The sequence below is a fragment of the Leiobunum rupestre genome, chromosome 2 (genome assembly GCF_980474605.1).
Source record: "Leiobunum rupestre chromosome 2, qqLeiRupe1.1.hap1, whole genome shotgun sequence".
Classification (NCBI taxonomy): Eukaryota; Metazoa; Arthropoda; class Arachnida; order Opiliones; family Sclerosomatidae; genus Leiobunum; species Leiobunum rupestre.
In genome coordinates, this window is record NC_143385.1 from 82,230,274 (window position 1) to 82,251,967 (window position 21,694).

At 39.9% G+C, this 21,694-nt stretch overlaps 1 protein-coding gene across 1 annotated transcript; it reads left to right on the forward strand.

Annotated features, from left to right (window-relative positions):
* The first annotated feature begins 3,229 nt into the window (after positions 1–3,229).
* Positions 3,230–11,312, forward strand: LOC149959540 (uncharacterized). Its single transcript, XM_090166504.1, has 6 exons — positions 3,230–3,420; positions 5,231–5,393; positions 6,205–6,382; positions 8,766–8,927; positions 9,953–10,130; positions 11,026–11,312. Exons 1-6 carry the CDS (start codon positions 3,235–3,237, stop codon positions 11,146–11,148), a joined length of 990 nt encoding a protein of 329 aa, XP_090022630.1. The 5' UTR covers positions 3,230–3,234; the 3' UTR covers positions 11,149–11,312.
* The last annotated feature ends 10,382 nt before the right edge of the window (positions 11,313–21,694 follow it).

Genomic DNA, 21,694 nt, shown 5'->3' on the forward strand with positions numbered 1-21,694 from the left:
TCGGGCTATTTAAAAAAAATTGCTTTCCATCCAGCTAAGACTTCACGCCTTCTTCTTCGTGTATAGTAAAGTAATTGAGTGCTGTCTTTTCTTGGTGAAAGGGTAAGCTGAACATTTGTATGACCTTTTTTCGAAGGGGTTACTGGTATTGCATTTATTTTGCTAGTATCATGTCTCCCGAAATCAATATCGATATCATATAAAGCCTAGTTTTCACTAGGGCAAAAACGACACGCTGGTGAACGTCAACGCGAAAAATTTCCGTTAGGCCTAACGGAAATTTTTCGCGTAGACGTTCACCAGCGTGTCGTTTTTGCCCAAGTGGAAACCAGCCTTTCCGCAATTTCTGACTGTTTGAAAATATCTGTCACGAAATACTCATCTGTGGTTTGGGATTCCGTGTTTATACTTTTTGGATTATATCTGGGTTTCTTTCTTGCTTAAAAGTAAATGGCCTTTAACATCGGCCTTTAACATTGACTTTTCCCAATGGGGGCTTCGGCCCCGCCGCCCCCATGGGATCGGCGCCACTGGTTTATCTTTATTTTGCCAAAGCGGAGAAGTTTCTATGCATAGATCTGGCAGCATTTTTCAACAGGGGCGGGGGGGCAAGACAGTCGGAGATGGGTTTATTTAAGCGCCTACCGAGTATACGCTGTTAAACCGGTGGTTGTTATACTTCCGCCACGGGTGTCCCGTCCCTATCCCCGTTTATCCCCTCGTTGGCGTGGCCTTTACAAATATCTCACCCCTGATTAATGAGAGGACTAAACGCTGTTCCACACATTCTAATCGCTCAATAAAAAAAGATTTAAATCTGATAAAAGAACGCATTTACTTGACTTTAGTGAACCTGCGTTATTTGACTGAAATAGTAACCCACGTTTCGATATTGTTCGTTGTACAATTGTACAATTAATTCAGCATATTTAATTGCATTAGTGGTTTTAAAACTATTTAAATGTACTTCAATTGTCTTCTAAAAGTAAAAAATTAAATAATTTTGACTAATCATTCTATTCGTGACCGAAAACTATCGCTACGCCCCTTTAAACGTAGATAGGTAGCGGCTAAAGCAGACGCTATTAGTTTTTCCTCATCGTTATTCGTAAATTTGACTTTATAAATAGTGATACTGGCATTTTAATATAATTTTTGCATCGTGGTGCTTATATTTTGATAAGTTTATATAAGAAAACACGTCCTTTTTTTATTCGGGATTGTAACGTGTGGGACAATTCAGTCCGCTCGTCCACCTGATTAATCAGGGCGAGATATGTGTAACGGCCACGCCCACGGGGGGATACGTGGGGACAGGGGTGGGGACACCCGTGGCGGAAGTATTCCTCACACGGCCATCCACAAACTCTGCCTCCCAGACGCTTGGGATTACAGGAGTACGCCACTACTGTCACGCTAGATCAGAGGCTCTACCTCGGAGAAGATAGCGCTGTTACTCCACCAAGACTAGTTTTGGTCGCGAATATTAGGTTAAAAAATACGGAGGGAAAACAGATTTCGAAATTCGCGCTGAGAATATTTTTCCAGGCAGTGCTGTTTCTCCACACCGATAATGCTTAATATATTTTTTAAACTGGTCCCCGGCTTTTGCAAATTTTAATTAGAGTTATCAAGACTATTATCAAAATCGACATAAGGCCCAAAAGTGTGTCAACTCTACTTTGGCGCCTGTAAAAATATTAACGGAGAGCTAGTCTCACAATAGACTACATAGTCTACTATTTGAAATTGTACTAACAACTTTATATTTAGTCTTTTCGCGACCGAAACGAGTCTAGGTGGCGTAATGTCGGTAGTTTATCCGAGTTAGAGGCTCTGATCTAGCATCTTAAAAAGACATGAGAACGTTTTTTCTTAAATAAACTTATCAAAATACAAGCAAACGATGCAAAAATTATATTAAAATACAAGTATCATTATTTATAAAGTCAAATTTACGGATAACGATGAGGAAAAGCTAATAGCGTGTGCTTTAGCCGCTACCTATCTAGGTTTCAATGTCGAACCGAAGGGGGCGAAGCGATAATTTTCGGTCGCGAATAGTGTGGTGCGAATTTCTCGAGGGGCTGATCACTCCGCTTAATCGGTGTACAGAGCCGTACCTTTGACTGTACTAATGGGATTACGCGTAATCTTTGAAGTCCCTGCCTTTGACAGTGGTAATCTAGGCGTAATCCGGTGTACAGACTTTCTAAGAGTGGTTAGCCCCTCGGATTTACTGGTCTGTAGAAGTACGTTCTAATTCTAAAAAACCTCACTCCGCGGCGCTCAAATTGAGAAAATTTTTAATTTTTAACCCCCTCCTCCACTTACCGAGGTGTTTATTGCCGATTTTGTCCAAAGTCGGCCGTAATGCAGACTTATGTGAAATATTGTTAAAATTATTTATGAAAAAAGACCTGCTACTTCATGGAGTTTCATTTTTTTTTATATTTTTATTAAAATATTTCGGAAGCTTTCGGACCGTAGTCCTTCATCAGCCGCTACGTACATGTGAGATATGAAATTTCGTAAAAGGAGACGTTGCACTACCCATTCGATTTGCCATGGCAACCGAAAATGTTTTTGACCACTTGAAACCAAAAATCTCCATTTAAAAAAGCATGGGATTTTCTCGGTTTCACCGGGTACGAAATTTTTTGAAAAAATTTAAAAATCACGAAATGAGTAATTTGGACTACATTTAGTTAAATTTCATCAAGTTCGGGTGATTTGGAACATTTTTGTGGTAAAATTGTGCCAATGTTTGAGTAAAATAAGGATAAAAATCTTTTTTTGTAAGTGGTCAAAAACATTTTCGGTTGCCATGGCAAATCGAAAACGTCTCCTATTGGGAAATTTCATATAGGTCTACTCTCTACATTACGCCCGACTTTGAAAAAAATCGGCAATAAACCCCTCAGGTACTCACTCCCCTTATGAGTCTTCTGACACTCTTTTAGGTCTTATCCATAGACTAATAAAGCTACGCTATATAGATAGGAACGTTGAATACGGCGAATCGTTCGCAGCGACGGCAGCGCTCCTAGTGTGTAGACCTGGACATTATTAGTTTTTTTTCAACACTTTTTTAACATTGACGTTCCTGTCTATGTAGCTTTATTAGGCTATGGTCTTATCATTCTTATGTCGCTTTTCCTACTATAAACACTGAAGTTACTTATTACCTTTATCTTGCTTTTAACTTTCAGTGAACTTCGAGTCTAAATTAAGATGTTTTCTTACGTCGAATTTATCGGGGGAACCTTTAACATTTTGAAGGACGCTTACTATTATGGTGACGTCCTCTACAAAAGAAATGCATCCTACTACTTTGACTCAAACGACGTTGTCGTTGCTCTTCTTCTAACTTGTCAAATGTCACAATTACGACTATTTTTAAACGACAAATTGTTTCACGTAAGTATTAGCATGAAGGGAGCCAACGAGGCCTATGAGGTTCGTAACGTTATTTTAGAAAAGAAATAGAGAGCTGCGTGGAATCGGTTTTTTACCATTTACCATTTACCATGGTTACCGTGGGAATGGACAGGAATGGTATCAATAATTATTTTTCGGGAATGGAATGGATGGAAAATCATTTATTTAAATGGGAATGGAACGGAAAATTTTGCCTCGGGAATGGATTTTCCCCCATTTTATATACATAATGTACTAACAAGGAGACGACCCGAGGTGTAACGCACCGATTTGGTTCAAACTCGGGGGTTTGGTAGACCTTCGTGTAACTTGATAAACCAAAAAGGGAAATGTCTCCATAGACAACCGTTTTGCCATGGCAACCAAAAATATTTTTGATAACACAAAATGGAAATTTTCCCATAGAAAATAACATGGGAATCTGACCAATATTAAGGGTACCCCCCCAGGAAAAAATTTCAATTTTTGAAAATGCTAAAAATAGAAAATATAAATAAGAAAATAATGAAAAAGTTCGAAATTGATTAAAATCTTTCCAGGGGTACCCTTACATTTGGTCAGATTCCCATGTTATATTCAATGGGAAAATTTCCATTTGGTGTTGTCAAAAACATTTTTGGTTGCCATGGCAAAACGGTTGTCTATGGAGACATTTACCTTTAGGATGTTTAAAGTTACATGAAGGTCTACCAAACCCCCGAGTTTGAACCAAATCGGTGCGTTACACCTCGGGTCATCTCCTTGTAAGTGATTGACCCCCTTAAATAGAATTTAGTTCGAGTGAAACGGATGAATCCAATGTAAATATTTCATTATTATGGGGGTGTCTCTTCTCACAAGCGCTTTGCGACGTTAACTCCTACACCTACAGCTTCTCGTACTCGTACTCGTATCGTATCGTATCGTATGCCAGACCGTGACTGCACGGACTTCCTCACAGTGACGAAAGGTGCTATGTAGATGAAAAATATAAGTTTTATTTTTTTTTCAAATCGAACTGTCGCTGCCCTCGGTACGCTCCCCTGTTATAATAAATCAAAGCGTCCCGGTATCTCGTTGACCTCGTAAAAGCTACGTTATTGAGACTGACCAGGTTGACGTTTTCCATTTTGCAACGCACGAGGCTGGGAAAAGGACGTCCATGGTGTCCGTTCAACTCCGTTGATCTTCCCAACGTAATCCTTCTCCCGAAGTATACATTTAATACATTATTGGTGTTATTATAATGTTCGAAATTAATTGCTTCGGGAATGGGAAAATCGGGAATTTAGGGAATGGGAAAATCGGGAATTTAGGGAATGGGAAAATCGGGAATTTAGGGAATGGGCGGGAATGAGAATACTTTGTCGGGAATGGAATGGAATGGAATGGGAATGGATTTATTTGAAAATTCACGGGAATGGAATGGTGGTGAATGGGAAAATTGGGATGGGAATGGTATTTTTGTGGACGGGAATGGTAACGTTTTTTTTTCAAATGCAGCTCTCTAAAACGAAAGTGATCAATGGGAAAAAACTACGTGGCAGAACATAGTCAAATGCACCGGGACACTGAAGCTAGAGCGCCTTTGTTTTTGTTCGGCAGCGTCCCAAGCGGACTCTCTTTGAACTAGTTCACGCCACATGTTCCCCACTTTCGCCAGTGTAACGGTGCAGTTTTAGCAGTGTCTGATACTTAGTTTTCCCTTCGCCACTTCGGTTACCTTTTAAGGGCCTTTAACAACGCTACGAAATTGTAACAAATAAATTTTTGTTATACGAAGCCAAATGAAATGTTTGTTATCTTTTAGAGAATTGCGAACAAATATTTGATATCAAAGTATCACGAGTCGAAGTTGACCGAATGCGGATGGAAGCTGCTTTACAGGTGTTCCGTTTGGCCGATTGTTTTCCACTACTGCTACGTCCATTTACAAGTATTTCACGACGCTTCCAAAGTTATACACGAAGACGGTAAGTTGAACAAGAGTGTAGGCGCAACTGTAGCCTCTGTTTTCATGATTACTATATCATCCCACACCGGAAGAAAGGGGGGAAGACTAGACGATAAAAGTCGCACAGGCGTGGTTTTTTAGTCTGACTTAGGTTATATCCTGTTATAAAGAGAAGCACATTTTCTAATGGTACATAACAAGAACTTTCTGTAACCTAGGAGGAACAAACACAAGGAGAACGCAGCTAGCCTTTAAACACGCTAACGCAGTGTTGTGTACAAATTTCATTGGATGAACGTTTTACGGGTGGGGCGAAGACAATTTCCGAATTTCCCCCTTCCGACGGCAGCAGGCGCTAAAGCGTCTAACCAATGAAAAATGTACACGAGAAAATAGACGACTTTTGAGTTTTGACGGGTTGCTCTCTTCTTGTGAAGGGGGCTGTATTTGTTGCTCCTAGCTGTAACAAAAGTGACATGGCTGTAGCTATGTTTATTAAAAGCAAGGCCGTAGTGTTGGAGGGGGTGAGGGGTGGAACCTGTTGGAGTAGTCCGACGTCTATCTGTTCAGCCTATATCTGCCCTGGAGGTATCGAGTAATCTTAACCCGCTAACTGTACTTTATGTATATATTGTTTTTTACTCACGTTGTTTTGCTATATAAAGCGAAGGTTGTTATGTTTATATCATCAGTTATTATCCGTTCGTAATAAAACTCACTTGGTTTTATCTCGCTTGTATTATTTATTTCTACAAATATGCCCTAGCTATTTTCTATCAGAACCTTCTCGGATGGTTTTCTTTAACAGTTTCTTTTGTCTTATCCCGCAGAAGATCGCTTCGTTCAACAATTTCCTTTTCCCGTAAGGCTGGTCCTCCAACTTGAGTGCGCCTATTATTTCCAAGGATTGATCTACAAGTTTCGAGCTGGAATTAAACATAAAGAAAGGCTGCTGGTTACTCATCATATCCTTTGTGTCATTGAAATTACGATTGCCTATTTGTGGAGGTGAGTTCGGTCTAAAGTGGGGTGGCGGAGTGGTTAGCACTTTCACCTCGCAGCAAGAGGAGCCGGGTTCGATCCCAGCTTGTGGCACTGGGTGAAAACTCGGAACAACTCCTTCCGCGTTGAGTTTGCAAGTTCTCTCCCCACTGGTTTAAGGGGTTTTCCCCCGAGTTCTTCGGTTTCCCCTTCCATAAAAACTTGTCGAGGTTAACGGTAATAGTTAGTGTAGGGAGCTGTTGGCTCATTCTCGTGGCATGCAGGGCTTGCCACCACCCTCCTACGCATTGTAACCCGGCCACCTGAATTAATGGCTTCAAAAGTCGCTGGATGACTTAGGCCCAAGGTGGTGCCTTGGGTATTAGCCTAGCCTAGTGTATTGATTTTAAGTACAGTTTGCGCTATTGCGACTGGACGTACAAATGGTTGGTTTTTGGTTTCTCTTTATACTGACCAATGGTTAAAAAATTACTACCAAGTTTGAAACGAAGGGAATTTTAACATTTGGCTAATGACTGGCCAAACTGGCTACATGAATCGACCTGGGGTGAAAAATAAACTTATTCACAAATCCCCGAAGGGGAAAGAGGATTGTAAGGTTTTTTTTTTATCCGCCCGCTAGCGTAGATCCTAATTTTGATTTTTCCCGCGCCTTTCTAGTGCTGAATGCATGGGCCCTTATGCCCAATTTAAACTTAGGGGTGGGTGGAAGCCTTGATAGTATTGGCAACGCCAATTTATTCCTTTTGGGGTAGTCTTGGCAACGGGTATTTATTCCTTTTGGGGTAGTCTTGGCAACGGGTATTTATTCCTTTTGGGGTAGTCTTGGCAACGGGTATTTATTCCTTTTGGGGTAGTCTTGGCAACGGGTATTTATTCCTTTTGGGGTAGTCTTGGCAACGGGTATTTATTCCTTTTGGGGTAGTCTTGGCAACGGGTATTTATTCCTTTTGGGGTAGTCTTGGGCAACGCGTATTTATTCCTTTTGGGGTAGTCTTGGGCAACGCGTATTTATTCCTTTTGGGGTAGTCTTGGGCAACGCGTATTTATTCCTTTTGGGGTAGTCTTGGGCAACGCGTATTTATTCCTTTTGGGGTAGTCTTGGCAACGGGTATTTATTCCTTTTGGGGTAGTCTTGGGCAACGCGTATTTATTCCTTTTGGGGTAGTCTTGGGCAACGCGTATTTATTCCTTTTGGGGTAGTCTTGGGCAACGCGTATTTATTCCTTTTGGGGTAGTCTTGGGCAACGCGTATTTATTCCTTTTGGGGTAGTCTTGGGCAACGCGTATTTATTCCTTTTGGGGTAGTCTTGGGCAACGCGTATTTATTCCTTTTGGGGTAGTCTTGGGCAACGCGTATTTATTCCTTTTGGGGTAGTCTTGGGCAACGCGTATTTATTCCTTTTGGGGTAGTCTTGGGCAACGCGTATTTATTCCTTTTGGGGTAGTCTTGGGCAACGCGTATTTATTCCTTTTGGGGTAGTCTTGGGCAACGCGTATTTATTCCTTTTGGGGTAGTCTTGGGCAACGCGTATTTATTCCTTTTGGAGTAGTCTTGGGCAACGCGTATTTATTCCTTTTGGGGTAGTCTTGGGCAACGCGTATTTATTCCTTTTGGGGTAGTCTTGGGCAACGCGTATTTATTCCTTTTGGGGTAGTCTTGGGCAACGCGTATTTATTCCTTTTGGGGTAGTCTTGGGCAACGCGTATTTATTCCTTTTGGGGTAGTCTTGGGCAACGCGTATTTATTCCTTTTGGGGTAGTCTTGGGCAACGCGTATTTATTCCTTTTGGGGTAGTCTTGGGCAACGCGTATTTATTCCTTTTGGGGTAGTCTTGGGCAACGCGTATTTATTCCTTTTGGGGTAGTCTTGGCAACGGGTATTTATTCCTTTTGGGGTAGTCTTGGGCAACGCGTATTTATTCCTTTTGGGGTAGTCTTGGGCAACGCGTATTTATTCCTTTTGGGGTAGTCTTGGGCAACGCGTATTTATTCATTTTGGGGTAGTCTTGGGCAACGCGTATTTATTCATTTTGGGGTAGTCTTGGGCAACGCGTATTTATTCATTTTGGGGTAGTCTTGGGCAACGCGTATTTATTCCTTTTGGGGTAGTCTTGGGCAACGCGTATTTATTCCTTTTGGGGTAGTCTTGGGCAACGCGTATTTATTCCTTTTGGGGTAGTCTTGGGCAACGCGTATTTATTCCTTTTTGGGTAGACTTGGCAACGCGTATTTATTCTTTTTGGGGTAGACTTGGCAACGGGTATTTATTCCTTTTGGTAGTCTTGGCAATGCGTATATTTTTTCGTTTGTACTCTTGACCGCGCCATTAGCGGAAATTTCTTCTACTATCCTTATTTAACGTTCATGTTTTCAACTTGTTTTTCAGATATGAAAAGCTTGGAATGTTTATTCTTTCTCTGATGCATGTCAGCGATTTGTGGTTGGATTTCGTGCTGACTATAATGCACACCAAGAATCAAAATGGGAAAGACTTATTACTCTTCAAAATTGCTCTCGGCATAGGTTTGGTGGTGCTTATAATTACGTGGTAAGGGATCAAATAGTGTTTTCTAAAATGTGACCACTACCCTTGAATCAAAACTGCATTTATTTGTATTTATACTTGCGAAAAATGACTATGATAAGACAATTTGTAGCGCACCCTGGATTTATATTAGTTTTACTGATATCGACAGATTTCAGAGTAAAGGCAAGAGTTCCTACACAGTACTGATTGAGTCCCCAAAAGGGCAAAACTGGTCTACTGTTGGAATCTCTGGCTGAAATTTTGACTTTTGAATTTGTATTGCTTCTACCACTCCACCTCATGATCTGCTAGTATGCTACTTCCCTTAAAAAGCCATTAAAGCTCTATCATTGCCACCTGTATTATGAAAAAGCCCCTGTTATTAGAGATGGCTATGAATCTAGCCGATTCTTCAAAAAACGCGACTTTACTGGAGAGCGTGGTGCCATCTATTTATGGCAAAGGAAGCTAAAATTAAAAATAACCTAATGTTAACGCCGTCATTGAGCCATTTTAGAGTACAACTTATACTCTGTTTACTGAACTTAAACCTAAATTATATATCCCATGCAAAAATATTGTTTATAATTGCTGTAATTTATATTATTGAGCAATTTACAAACGATCCAATCAAAGCGAGGGGTACCTATAAGTACCTCCTTTTTGATTCGGACGTTAGTGACATCTATTGAAAAAAAGAGCTACTTCACGTCAAGCCTCCTATCGGAACAACCGTGCGTGACGTATTTCCTTCCGCCCTCTCGTGGTGGAGGAAAACCGACGGGAAAACTGAATTATGGTGCCTGCTAAACGGCTCAAAATAGGGATAGTCATTCTCCTGAAGTGTAAATAACTTATTTTTGGCCCCCTCCCCCCTCCCGAATAAAATTTTCAAAATAATTGCTGGTTGTGCTCCCCAAAGCGGAGCCGCCCTGTGTTAAAAGGGCGCGTTGTATAACGCGAACCGAATAAATCCATTCATTCATTCATTCATTCACCTACGTCACTTTGAAATGGACGTACATAAATTGTAATTTCTTTGTTAGGTTCTTGACTCGATTGTATTGGTTGCCACTGATCGGTTTGAATTTGATTTACGACGGCCAGCAGTTCAATTCCGAGCTTGGATTTAAAGTTTCTGTGCTGAAAGTGAACGAAATTGAACTCCTTTTCGCTATGATCATCCCTTTGCTGCTAGTTATTTTCAGCGTTTTTTGGTTTGCAGTAAGTACCGTAGTCATGAATGTATTTATTTCAACCATGAATATTGAACCAAAATTAGACAGTCCACCCTCAGTCACTAGGATACTAGGGTTTCGTTATTACCACGTTTTTAGATGCGCAACATTTTGTAAATTCAACTTGGGTAGTTTTCATAGCTTGATATTTATATCCTAAGCTTTATATTAAACGAAAGTAGGTGAAAATATTAACAGCGAATACCTGTATTTACAATTATCAACCGATTTTGTACTAGTACAGGTATTTTTCTTAGAATTACAAGTAATCCACTAATTCGCCGGTTAAAACTCGTAATCTTGGAAACGTTTTGTGAATCGAGTCAACAACAAACGCAGATCTTACTGATTGGCTGAAGTGATTACGTAAAACCAGGAATCCATAACGCTACTTGGAATGAATAACGGCTTCGATTCCCCGCCGTTGTGGCGGAACATAGTAGGCGGAGCTTATAAGCCTTTGTTTGTCACTGAATTTGACGTCATTTAAGGCGGTATAAGCGTTTTAGCCCCTCCCACAATGTTCCGCCACAAAATACCACAGGGGATATGGGGAGATACTCATTCCAAGTAGCGTTATGGATTCCTGGTAAAACGCATAAAGGCACCGCCCACCTTAGCCCCAGATGGGTAGCAGAGCACCCAAACAAAAACATTTATTGCATAAAGTAAAAAAATAGGATTACATTTAAAAATTTATAGGATAATATAGGACTAATATTTATAAAATAAAGGATATTACAGGACCAATTTCACTAAAGCATAGAAATAAGCACGAAATAAAAAGCTAACAGTTGGAAAAGAAAGCAGACTACATATTCTGAAGATATTTCGAAGCTAACAAAATGTTTGAAATTAATATTTTTTTATTTATTTCTCAGATGATATTGAAAGTTTTTTGTAATATGGCTCTGCGTGGATTTCAAAGCAAAATTCACCCGCTTGAATATAACGGAAGCGTAAATACTGACAAGTTCGACAACGGTAAACTTAAACACCGATAGTGGAAATTTCAAAAACTCTACCGACAAAACCCAAAATAATAAGGGAAAATATTTGCGAATTTGTGATACTTCCGCTGATACGTATCCCAAGAAGTCGAATACAGTTTCACACCTTCAGTACCGTTCTAGACGTTTTGTAAATTAAAAATTAACTTGAAATTAAAGAGATTGTTGTTTTGAAAGTTGGGGTCAGTAATGAGTAAGAATTTTACCCAGACTATGCTGTAGATGGCGCTACACCACACTAGGTAGCTTTCCCGTTTCTATTTAATAACTGCGCGCGACGTACGTTTGGAGTCACGTTTCAATTCACACATGACATTGAGCGTGCGTTAGGCCATGGCCAACTTCGATCGCGTGTACCGCGCTTTAGCGGCCCCGTCAATCGCCTCGCATCTAATGTTAATTTGCGTGTATGAATATTCCCGATAGGGACGCTACATACGACCAAAAACCTACTATCGCCCAAGGCGGGGAATACAAGCGAAATCACGGAAAAATGTTTTTTCTTCGGTTTTCCACTTTCCTTTTTAGAAAAAACAAGGTATAGTAAGTTAAACTAAGTTAAACTATCTTTTCGCTATATATTTATGTATAATTCATAGTTTCAAAAAATATTACCTCATAAAAATTAATGAAGAAAAAGACTCTTTTTTACGTGAAGTCGCCATATTAGAATAGTTTTGAAGGCTGTAGAGGTGTTTAGAGCATTTTGACGCGTAAATAATGTCTCTCTTAAAGGGCTCCAAAGTTCGGTGACAAAATGTGTGTAAAGTCAGTAAAGTGCGAAATTTACGGTTGACTGTGCCCGCCTCTGCCAAGGCCGAGTGAGGGGTTGGGGGGAATGAAAAGCATGCTCAATTTTCATTATTTTTGCCACCGAACTTTGGAGCCCCTTTAAACTTTATAAATCTTTAATAATAACAAATATTTATAAATAGTATATATATAGCAAATTCACGAGTTTATAACCGTTCTTAGGTAGTATTTTCTGTAAATCTAACTAGTTTTAAAAGTAAGAATCTTAAAACTAATATAATTTAAGATAAAAGATGCTTAAGTACATCTTTGGAACTAAATAGGAAAAATAATTAAATTTGTCTGTAGCAGACGCTAGATCATAGGCGCAACCTCGGAGAAGCTAGCGCGGTTACTTCACCTAGACTCGTTTCGGTCCCAAATACTACGTACCAAGGTTCGTCGAGAAAAATACACTTGGCTATATCAAGAATGTATTTATTTATACTCAGAGAGAATGAATATGTCGAGATTATTTGTAGCGTTTCTCCAATTCCACCCGTTGGGCCCCCCGGTATGCTCCTCCACTTTAATAAAATCAAATAATACTGCAATCTCATTGGTTCTTAAAAATTACGTTTTTCGACGCGATTAACGCTGCTACGAGGACGCGAAAAATAAGACCGCCTCCTTTTTTCCTCCCCCCCCCCCCTTAGCGTGACGGGGTTAGGGCCTCAACGTGTCCGTCGATGGTCTCGACATATTCATTCTCCCTGAGTATAAATAAATATATTCTTGGCTATATACAGCCCTGTTAAAGTGGAATCACTCTCTTAAATCGTCTGCTTAAAACGAAATTCGGATGGTTGAATTACATAACGTTAGAGAATCGCATACGTAAAAGATTATTTTATGCCTCGAGAAGTAAGTAAAGTTTCGTAAATTTTTTGTAATTTTATAAATATGTAGGGTATTATATATTATATATCCTTGAATATCTTAAGCTATTTTGAAGCCTATAGAAAAATTAAAAGGGCTAAACACACTAGACACATTCTCGCAAGAGTCCCAAAGTTTCAGCTTTTTGAGTCAATTAAATTTAAATAAATTAAATTTCGCTAAAGGCAGTGTGCCCGGGTAACTCCAAAATCCCCTTATCTTATTTCACGAATATTCAATCAATGAAATGGTTATTTAAAAGCTAAGAAACCTGGACTAACGGCGTACATCTTAAATCCGTCTTCTCCGGCTGCAAATCCTGCGTTCATTGCAGCGACCAGGGCCGTCTTTACGTGATTGGGGGCCCCTGGGCAAAGTGATACGCAGGGCCCCTAATAATTCCAGACAATTTCTTAAAGGCCTAGGTTTTTTTCTGCCTGTCCCCCTTTAAATTAACTTATTGGAGCACAAATACCCCGGTGGTAGGCCAACCGCTGAACATGTTGGCCTAATTTAAAGGGGGGCAGGCAGAAGAAAAACTAGGCTTTTAACCTCCAATGCAAAGTCCATCGTCGCCCTAATCTTCAAATATTGGTTCAAATAAAAAAATGCGACGGTCTACACCGTCTATATCACGAAAAGACATGTTTTAGATAGTTTAAAAATTTGTAAAATGTAAATAGACAATACTACAATTTAAAAAATGTGAAAAACAATATTTGTAAGATTCATCTTTTTCACCTTACAAAAGTTGAAAATGGGGCCCTCCAGAATCTTGGGGCCCTAGGGCAGTGCCCTATTTGCCCAATGGGAAAGACGGCACTGGCAGCGACGCAAAAAATCCCCTTTAGCGGATTTGTTTCAGCGCATCACGGCTCAAAATTTACCGAGTATATTACATCACTTAAAAATGTAATATGTAAAAATTAATCTTCATATGGATATTTAACTATTAAAAAACTCTATTTTCCCTATGAAATAGTATTAGGAAATGAATTATGACGGTCGTCGCCTCATACTATTTTTCCTCGTAAAAGGATTTTGACAAAACCAACTTTGAGCGCGTCAGGGGCGTAGGAACCAGGAAGGGCAGGGGGGGCAATGTCCCTCCCTAGAATTTTGCTTGGAGGGGCAACTAATGTTATAGGCCCCTCCAACTTTTTGGTGTGTTGAAATCTTCAAAAGGCTCAAATGCTCATTTTAAACTCATATAAAGCTTATAGAACCACAACTGTGTTTAATTTTCAGTCTTTTCCCACCAATTCACATAGAAGTAAAAATTACACTTGCACTCGGAGAAGCTACACGTACTCCATTAAAAATTCAAAACCATTCTTTGGGCCCCTTTTCTTTTCTCTTTGCCCCCTCCAACTTCTAGAACGTTCCTACGCCCCTGGAGCGCGTCATCAAAATTAGCCGTGGTTTTGAAAAATCAACGGGAGCCTGCGTAGGTAGATGAACATTGAGTTGGGAATATCTTTCTAGCGTTAATAATAGGCCTAGCTTCTGGAAAAAGCCAAGGACAATAAAGACTGTGCCCTAGATTCAAAAATGCTGCCTCGCGGTTAGTCAATAGCGTTAACTCACTGTAAGAACTCAGAAAACAATTAGCTACTTAGTTACTATAGGTCTAACGAAAATTTTTCGCATCGACGCAAAAATCTTCGTTAGGCCTAATGCAATTTTTTTCGCGGTGACGCAAAAATTTCCGTTAGTCCCAGCTAAATTTTTCCGCTTCAACTCTTTTGGAAACCAGCCCAATACAAGGACCATTTAAAAAATGGGTTTTATTGAAGCGTCTATTGCCATTCTGACCAGGTTCCTCTCAAGATGGACGAGTGTGAAAGCTTCTACGACGTACTTTCGTCGCCCATCAGCGACTCTGATTTCGTCAAACCTTCAAACAACAGCCCGAAGGAAGGTCGCGTCCATTCCAGTTACAATGAGAAGTGGTGCAGTTGTCCAGCGGAAAGCCGGCTTCGCTCCGAGGCCGGCGAAATCGTCTCACCAAACACGGTCCCATCTTGGATCGTTGACTTTCATATTGGCTGTTCTCAGGAATGCTTCGTTTCCGAAGACAAAAACATCACCGACGCTGATACCGTGACCAAAGATGAACAATATATCAAAAGCGCTTACCCCAGGGAGAAGATATTATCGAATCATACCAGAACACCCGATCACTTGGTGCCGGAATTCAGGAGCGCATTGCGCCCGGATCCGGATGTGGAAGAGTCGACTCCTCATTGCTTACCAGGAATCGTTGCTTTAATTAAAAATAATTCAAGCTTAAATTGCAAATTTTCGGATCAAGCGAGCGTTCCAGATCTATCGGAATACCGTATTGATGGTAAATTCACTTCGGAATTCGCGGATAGAAACGAGAATCGTAGAACTTCTTTAACCAACGAAGGCACGTTTTGTTCAACACCCAAGTCATTAGCTATCCTTGCCAACGACGCTTTGAGAGTCAAGTATTTAATTCCTACGGATTACATTAATACTGAAGAACTTGATTTGGTTGGGGAACAGAAATCGTTAGTTGACCATATTTTCGACCCTTCAGAGTCGCAACCATCGTCAATTCCTGATAACGGCAACGCTACTGTGCCACATTCAGCCATTATTTCTGACGACATCAAGACTATTGCACCACAAACATGCGTTTTTTTGAAAATACCTAACAACTTGAAGGCCATCGTGTCACATTCAGCTATAATTCCTAACAACTTCCAGTCCAATGCGTCACAATTTGCCATAATCCCTTACAACCGCAAGACAAATGCATCACAATCAGCCACATTCCCTAACAACTTCGAGGCCATTGCGTCACAATCAACCATAGTCCCTTACAACATCGAGGCCACTACGTCACATTCAGCCATTGTGCCTAACAACGTCGAGGTCATTGCGTCACAATCAGCCATTGTGCCTAACAACGTCGAGGTCATTGCGTCACAATCAGCCATAGTCCCTAACAACTTCGAGGCCATTGCGTCACATTCAGACACATTACCTTACAACTACGAAGCCATTGCGTCACAATCAGCCATAGTCCCTAACAACTTTGAGGCCATTTCGTCACATTCAGACACATTACCTTACAACTTCGAGGCAATTGCGTCACAATCAGCCATATTCCCTAACAACTTTGAAACCATTGCGTCACAATCAGCCATATTCCCTAACAACTTTGAAACCATTGCGTCACAATCATCCATAGTCCCTAACAACTTTGAAGCCATTGCGTCACAATCATCCATAATCCCTAACAACTTCGAGGCCACTACGTCACATTCAGCCACATTTCCTTACAACAACTTGGAGGCCACTACTTCACATTCAGCAACATTTCCTTACAACAACTTGGAGGCCACTACTTCACATTCAACCACATTTCCTTACAACAACTTTGAGGCCACTACTTCACATTCAGCCACATTTCCTTACAACAACTTGGAGGCCACTACTTCACATTCAACCACATTTCCTTACAACAACTTTGAGGCCACTACTTCACATTCAGCCACATTTCCTTACAACAACTTTGAGGCCACTACTTCACATTCAGCCACATTTCCTTACAACAACTTGGAGGCCACTACTTCACATTCAGCCACATTTCCTTACAACAACTTGGAGGCCACTACTTCTCATTCAGCCACATTTCCTTACAACAACTTTGAGGCCACTACTTCACATTCAGCCACATTTCCTTACAACAACGTGGAGGCCATAATTTCTAACTATGTCCAGGCCATTGCGTCACCAACATACACTGTTTCGAACAACTTCAATATTACCGCGTCACTACCACTCTGGTATCCCACTAATATCAACGCCATTGCATCGCAAATGTTGTTAACTCTGACCAACTTCCACTCTACAGACCCAAAAACATTGATAGTTCCAAGTACACACAACGCTTCAGACAGCGATTGGGATTCCAATTGGCCAAAAACCGGGAATTCCGTCGTTGTCCGTGGAATGGCGGATTGGGCGAATAGACCGATATACGTCAACCTCCAGCGAGACGGTGTCCCTCAAAGAATAATTTTTAGAAACCTGCAAAGCCTTTTAAATATTCTGAAGACTATAAATTTAAATAGTTCTAATTTGGATTTTTCGGCCCTATTGTCACATGGAAGAAGCACTCTTGGATTGTTGCGAGATCCAAATCAAGCTAGCTACAGTCAAGTATGTCTTGGCTCAAATAAGATAGGCGTTATATCCTCGAAGAGAAACTTTGTAACTTCGTCAAGCGATGTCGTCTTAACTTCTTTGCTTGCACCACCGTGCAAAATCGCCAGAATCCATAACCAGAGTACCATTTACATGGATAGCGAATTCGGTGGCCACCCTTCTCGACATTTCATCAGTTGCGAAAAGAAGCTAATGGACCTAGCGGTCAAGGGTGTGCGAAAGACTGAGAAAAGGAAGTTGGTGAGTGGTCATGTCGATAGTTCCGAAGCTCCAAGAAGTCTTAACAGATATAACAAGGTTTTCGTTAGAGAAATACCCGAACTTTCCGTAGAAGACAAGGATTTGAACGTTTTGCAAGTTGAAAGTCATCTGGACCCTGTAAGTAAACATATCGTTTACGGAAACGCCGAAGTGTTGAGTGGAGAAATAGAACCTAGTAGTTTCGCCAGACCAGTACTGGAAATTATTGAAATCCCGAAGCTTTCAGAACCCCAAGGATATGGTCTCGAAAACCCTACAGTGATCTTTGGAGACATATTACCATCGACCCCCAGCTCAACTAACCAGAATTCGCTAAATTTGAAACCTAAGTTTCAAAGCGCAGTATTTTCGTTGGAGCCCAAAGACAAAGATGAACTATATTTTCCTTCCGTACGCCGAAAAAGCTTTCCAGAATCTAAATTTGAAAACCAAAAGTGCCAGTCAGAAGAATGGTTTCAAGCGACCGTTAGACGGGACAGTTGTCTTGCGGAACATGAATTAATAAAGTCATCAGTTCCTCCAATCCGAAGCCAACTCCACGCCATTCTCGCGGACAGCGATGTCTCGTTTAAGCCGCAGTTGGAAGATGGCGTGCTTTTGTCAGTTCCCAATTACGGAACGCGTATAAATATTCAAGTCAAAGATCCCTCGAGAAAAAGACACGTAAACTCCGCGGCTAAGACACCAATCAGTGCTGGAAATGTCCAGTCTTCGGTTCAAACATCCGTATTGAATAACGTCGAAAATATTGACGCACGGATGAGTTGTATAGCCGATCAGGGCGTGACCTTGTTGGTTGAGACGACAGAAATTTGTGCGCTTGGAAACCATTTGAAGAATGTCAACGATTTTCCAAAAACCACAGACGTGTCCAACGACTCCGAACTACGAAATTCATCCGCGATGATGAGTGCACGTTCAGAAGATACGGAAACATCAGATGAAAACCGTGACGTTTCGAGTGTCACCAGTCTCGATTCGGGGAAATCTTCGGGTCGAGAAATACGACGAGGACTCAGAATCGGATTATCCCGAAAGCAGAAAGTAAAACATCTGCATCAATTGCGTTACCGGAAATATTAAGTTCACCAGGAAATAAATGTCTAATGGGCCTCCATTAAGCGTTCACAGTTTAACATTTTGTAATGACTCATTTGATATTTTTCTAAACCTATAGTTTAAACTCCAAAAATCAAAGTTGTATATCTCTATTAACATTATTATTTCTTGAAGCTTTAATTTTGGAGTTTTAAAATTTTAATAATTTCCTTAACACATTATTTTTGCCGTGAATTTTAAAGCTTGTTAGTCACTTTTCCAATACTCATTTATTCTCAAAAGGTCTGTAGTTTAAACTTCTTTAATAATTTAAGTTTATACTATTGCCTTACATTTGTTTCTGCTGTGAATTTCAAACTATGTAATTTCACTTTATCAATATTCTTTGGTTGTTTTTGTTTAATTTTCAACTTGTTTATAGTTGAAACTTTTATTGTTATTTATAATTAGCAAATTTTTATCAAAATTATCCTTAGACTAATTTATTGAATTAGTTTTCGTTAATTAAACGCAGATATAAATATTATTGCTGCTCTTTTTTTAGGAATAAACATTTGAGTATTGTAAATAATTGTTTATTCCTACACAGTATTTATTTATAGCAGCCGAACTGAACGCTGAAAACCAATGTAACTTTAAGATTAGTACCATAAAATATGGATACCGGTTACTATTTTATTAGTCATATTAACACGATTCTGGTTTGGTTTTAAACGTGTTCTGTATTTTATTTTTAGTTTGATGTACAAAGAACATCCATATGTTATTTTTCATTTCTTTTCATACATAAAATTTCAATATTGTTATGTGTTTTTTCTATCTCAGTATATGCAAAATTCAAAAACTGCTTGTGAAGGTCGTAACCATTTTAAATGAATTTACCGACTTGGTTCCTGGTGTAAGTGTAACACCCAATAAATATAGTTGGCAAAATCAAAAGTAAATAGGGGGAGAAAGTCTGGCACTTGGGTCCAACTGCACGACGTCTTATTTGAGGGGTAAAATATTTGGGCTTCGGAAATGACTTCCCCCTCGCCTCTTTATAGGGACACAAAGGTATCCGTTGTACTCCGCCACGATGAAAAATAGTTCTCAATAAAATATGTGAATATTAAACTTTTGCTTTCGATAATTTGGTTAATTTAGTTCCTAAATAAAGTAGATATGTGATAGAAACTAAAATGCGACATTTGAAAAATAATAACACGACTTTTGAAAAGAATTTAACCGTAACTAGAATAACGCTCACTTAAATCGTGGAGAGCGTTGCGCCATCTAAGAGCAGAGATCGGGACTAATTGGTAAATCTACGATGTTAAGGCCCAACAATTTGCAAGTTTAACTGAAATAATAGCTATAGCTACGAGCTTTTTTTGTTTATTTTACAATTGATATAGTAATTATTAATTAAAATCAACCGTTATCGAAGGAAATAATGGTCAGCATTTGACAGAGAGACTATTTGAAATCGCGAGGCGGTGACATGGTTGCCAGGAATAAAATTCAAAATTTTCATCTTGAGCGCGGACCGGAATACCACAAATGCACTACTTCGCGCGTTGTGTGCTATCCTTATTGGTTAGAAATATCACGTGATCACTAGCTCTTTAAAAAGGGTGTCAAGCATGGTGGAAGGTAAAATCTGAAGGCAGTGATAGACTTTCTCCCCCTATTTACTTTTGGCAAAATGTAAGATTTTGTGATTTTTTTTAAAGTATTTTTCAACCTACGCGAACAGCCTTCAATGGAATTTCCTTGTTGGTTTGTTCCGTCAGCACACTTGAACATTTTACTTTAGTTAGGGAAATCAAGTCTTCTAACCCCCGTCGATATCAGCCAGCAGTCTGCATACCTCAAGACGGGGAATCGGGGATTATCGTAATTGATATTGTGTCTGACTTATGTCAATTACGTAACAAATACTTAAACCATAAGCCTTAAAATTATTAAATTACATTCGGAAATTTATATTTTTTATGGTTTTATATCTAGAAAACTATTTAGAGTATAAATTTACTTGGTATTGTGCGCGGTGAATGTTTAGTAACGTTTTCGGCCACCAGATGGGGTAATGGGGTAAGGACTCCCTCCACATCGCGTTGCAGTGTTTCCAGACTAAAGTCTAGGCGCTAGCAGTGGTTCCGCCCATAGCTTTATGCCCCCTCAGTTGCTCTTTTGGGATGGTTAAAGGACCACTTGGGTTAAAAAAAAATCTAGTGCATACGATCCAATTCGGGTAGGATTTTCCTCCATCTTGGAAAATGGCTGCCATTTTTAAATAATTAATATCTCGGAAAAAATTTCAGCGATTTTCGGAAAAAAGCATATCTATTTATACAGGGTCTTTTTTTTTGCTCGGAAAAGTGTTTTTTTTCAAAAACTATTTATAGTACCGATTTCAAATTTGGAAGGTCAATTCTCTATACCGGGGGACATCAGTTTGAGAAATTTGAGCGTTTTCGGTAATGTTTTTCACCAATTTTGAAAAATTATTTTTCGACCACTAGGTGCGAGATAAAAAATTTCTATTATAAAGTTGTAGGCCGTCATCGAAAACCCTTAAAAATTGTTCACTCGACGAAAAACAACTTATTTATCAGTGAAAATTCGAGCTTGAAAAATTTACAAGTTGGTGAAGCCAAATTACGATTGTTTGAAACGATAATTGAAAAGGGAACAAGTCTAATACAAAAGTAGTAGAGTTTTCACACTTGAAAAAATGTACACGTTTGGTTTTTAAATGCTGATATTTTATTCACGCTTTCTCTACCATTTCTGGTGTGACGTCTCGGCAAGCACTGATTATTCGTCTAATGAGTTCCTCCCTAGTTTCAATGGGCGTGGCGTATACCTTTGCTTTAACGAATCCCCAGAGAAAATAATCCAGCGGTGTTAGGTCAGGTGACCTTGCTGGCCAATGCACTGGACCATTTTCCCTATCCACCTTTCAGGAAACTCGTTGTTGAGGTGCTCAGTTACTTGCCGGGAAAAATGCGGAGGGGCGCCATCTTGCTGAAACCACAACTGACGTCTTTCAGCCAATGGAAGGTCATCGATTGCGTCACTCAGTTCGTTCTGTAGAAAATGTAAATACCTTTGGCCGTTGAGGTTCGTCGGCAGGAAAAAGGGACCAATCAAACGGTTTCCAACAAGTCCAACCCAAACATTGACCCGTTCAAATTGAACCTGGTGATGATATTCAAAACCCCAATGTGGGTTGATGTCAGACCAAAGATGGCTGTTTTGATGATTAAAGGGCCCATCTCTAGAAAATTACGCTTCGTCGGAGAACAAAACATGGCGCAAAAATTGTCTATCTTCTTGGACAGCATTTAGTAACCAGTTG

Excerpts from the sequence above, each read along its gene's own strand:
- LOC149959540 (XM_090166504.1), top strand. The coding sequence starts at position 3,235 with ATGTTTTCTTACGTCGAATTTATCGGGGGAACCTTTAACATTTTGAAG. Across the intron at positions 3,421-5,230 it reads TAAACGACAAATTGTTTCAC|AGAATTGCGAACAAATATTT; the intron begins GTAAGTATTAGC and ends GTTATCTTTTAG. Across the intron at positions 6,383-8,765 it reads ACGATTGCCTATTTGTGGAG|ATATGAAAAGCTTGGAATGT; the intron begins GTGAGTTCGGTC and ends CTTGTTTTTCAG.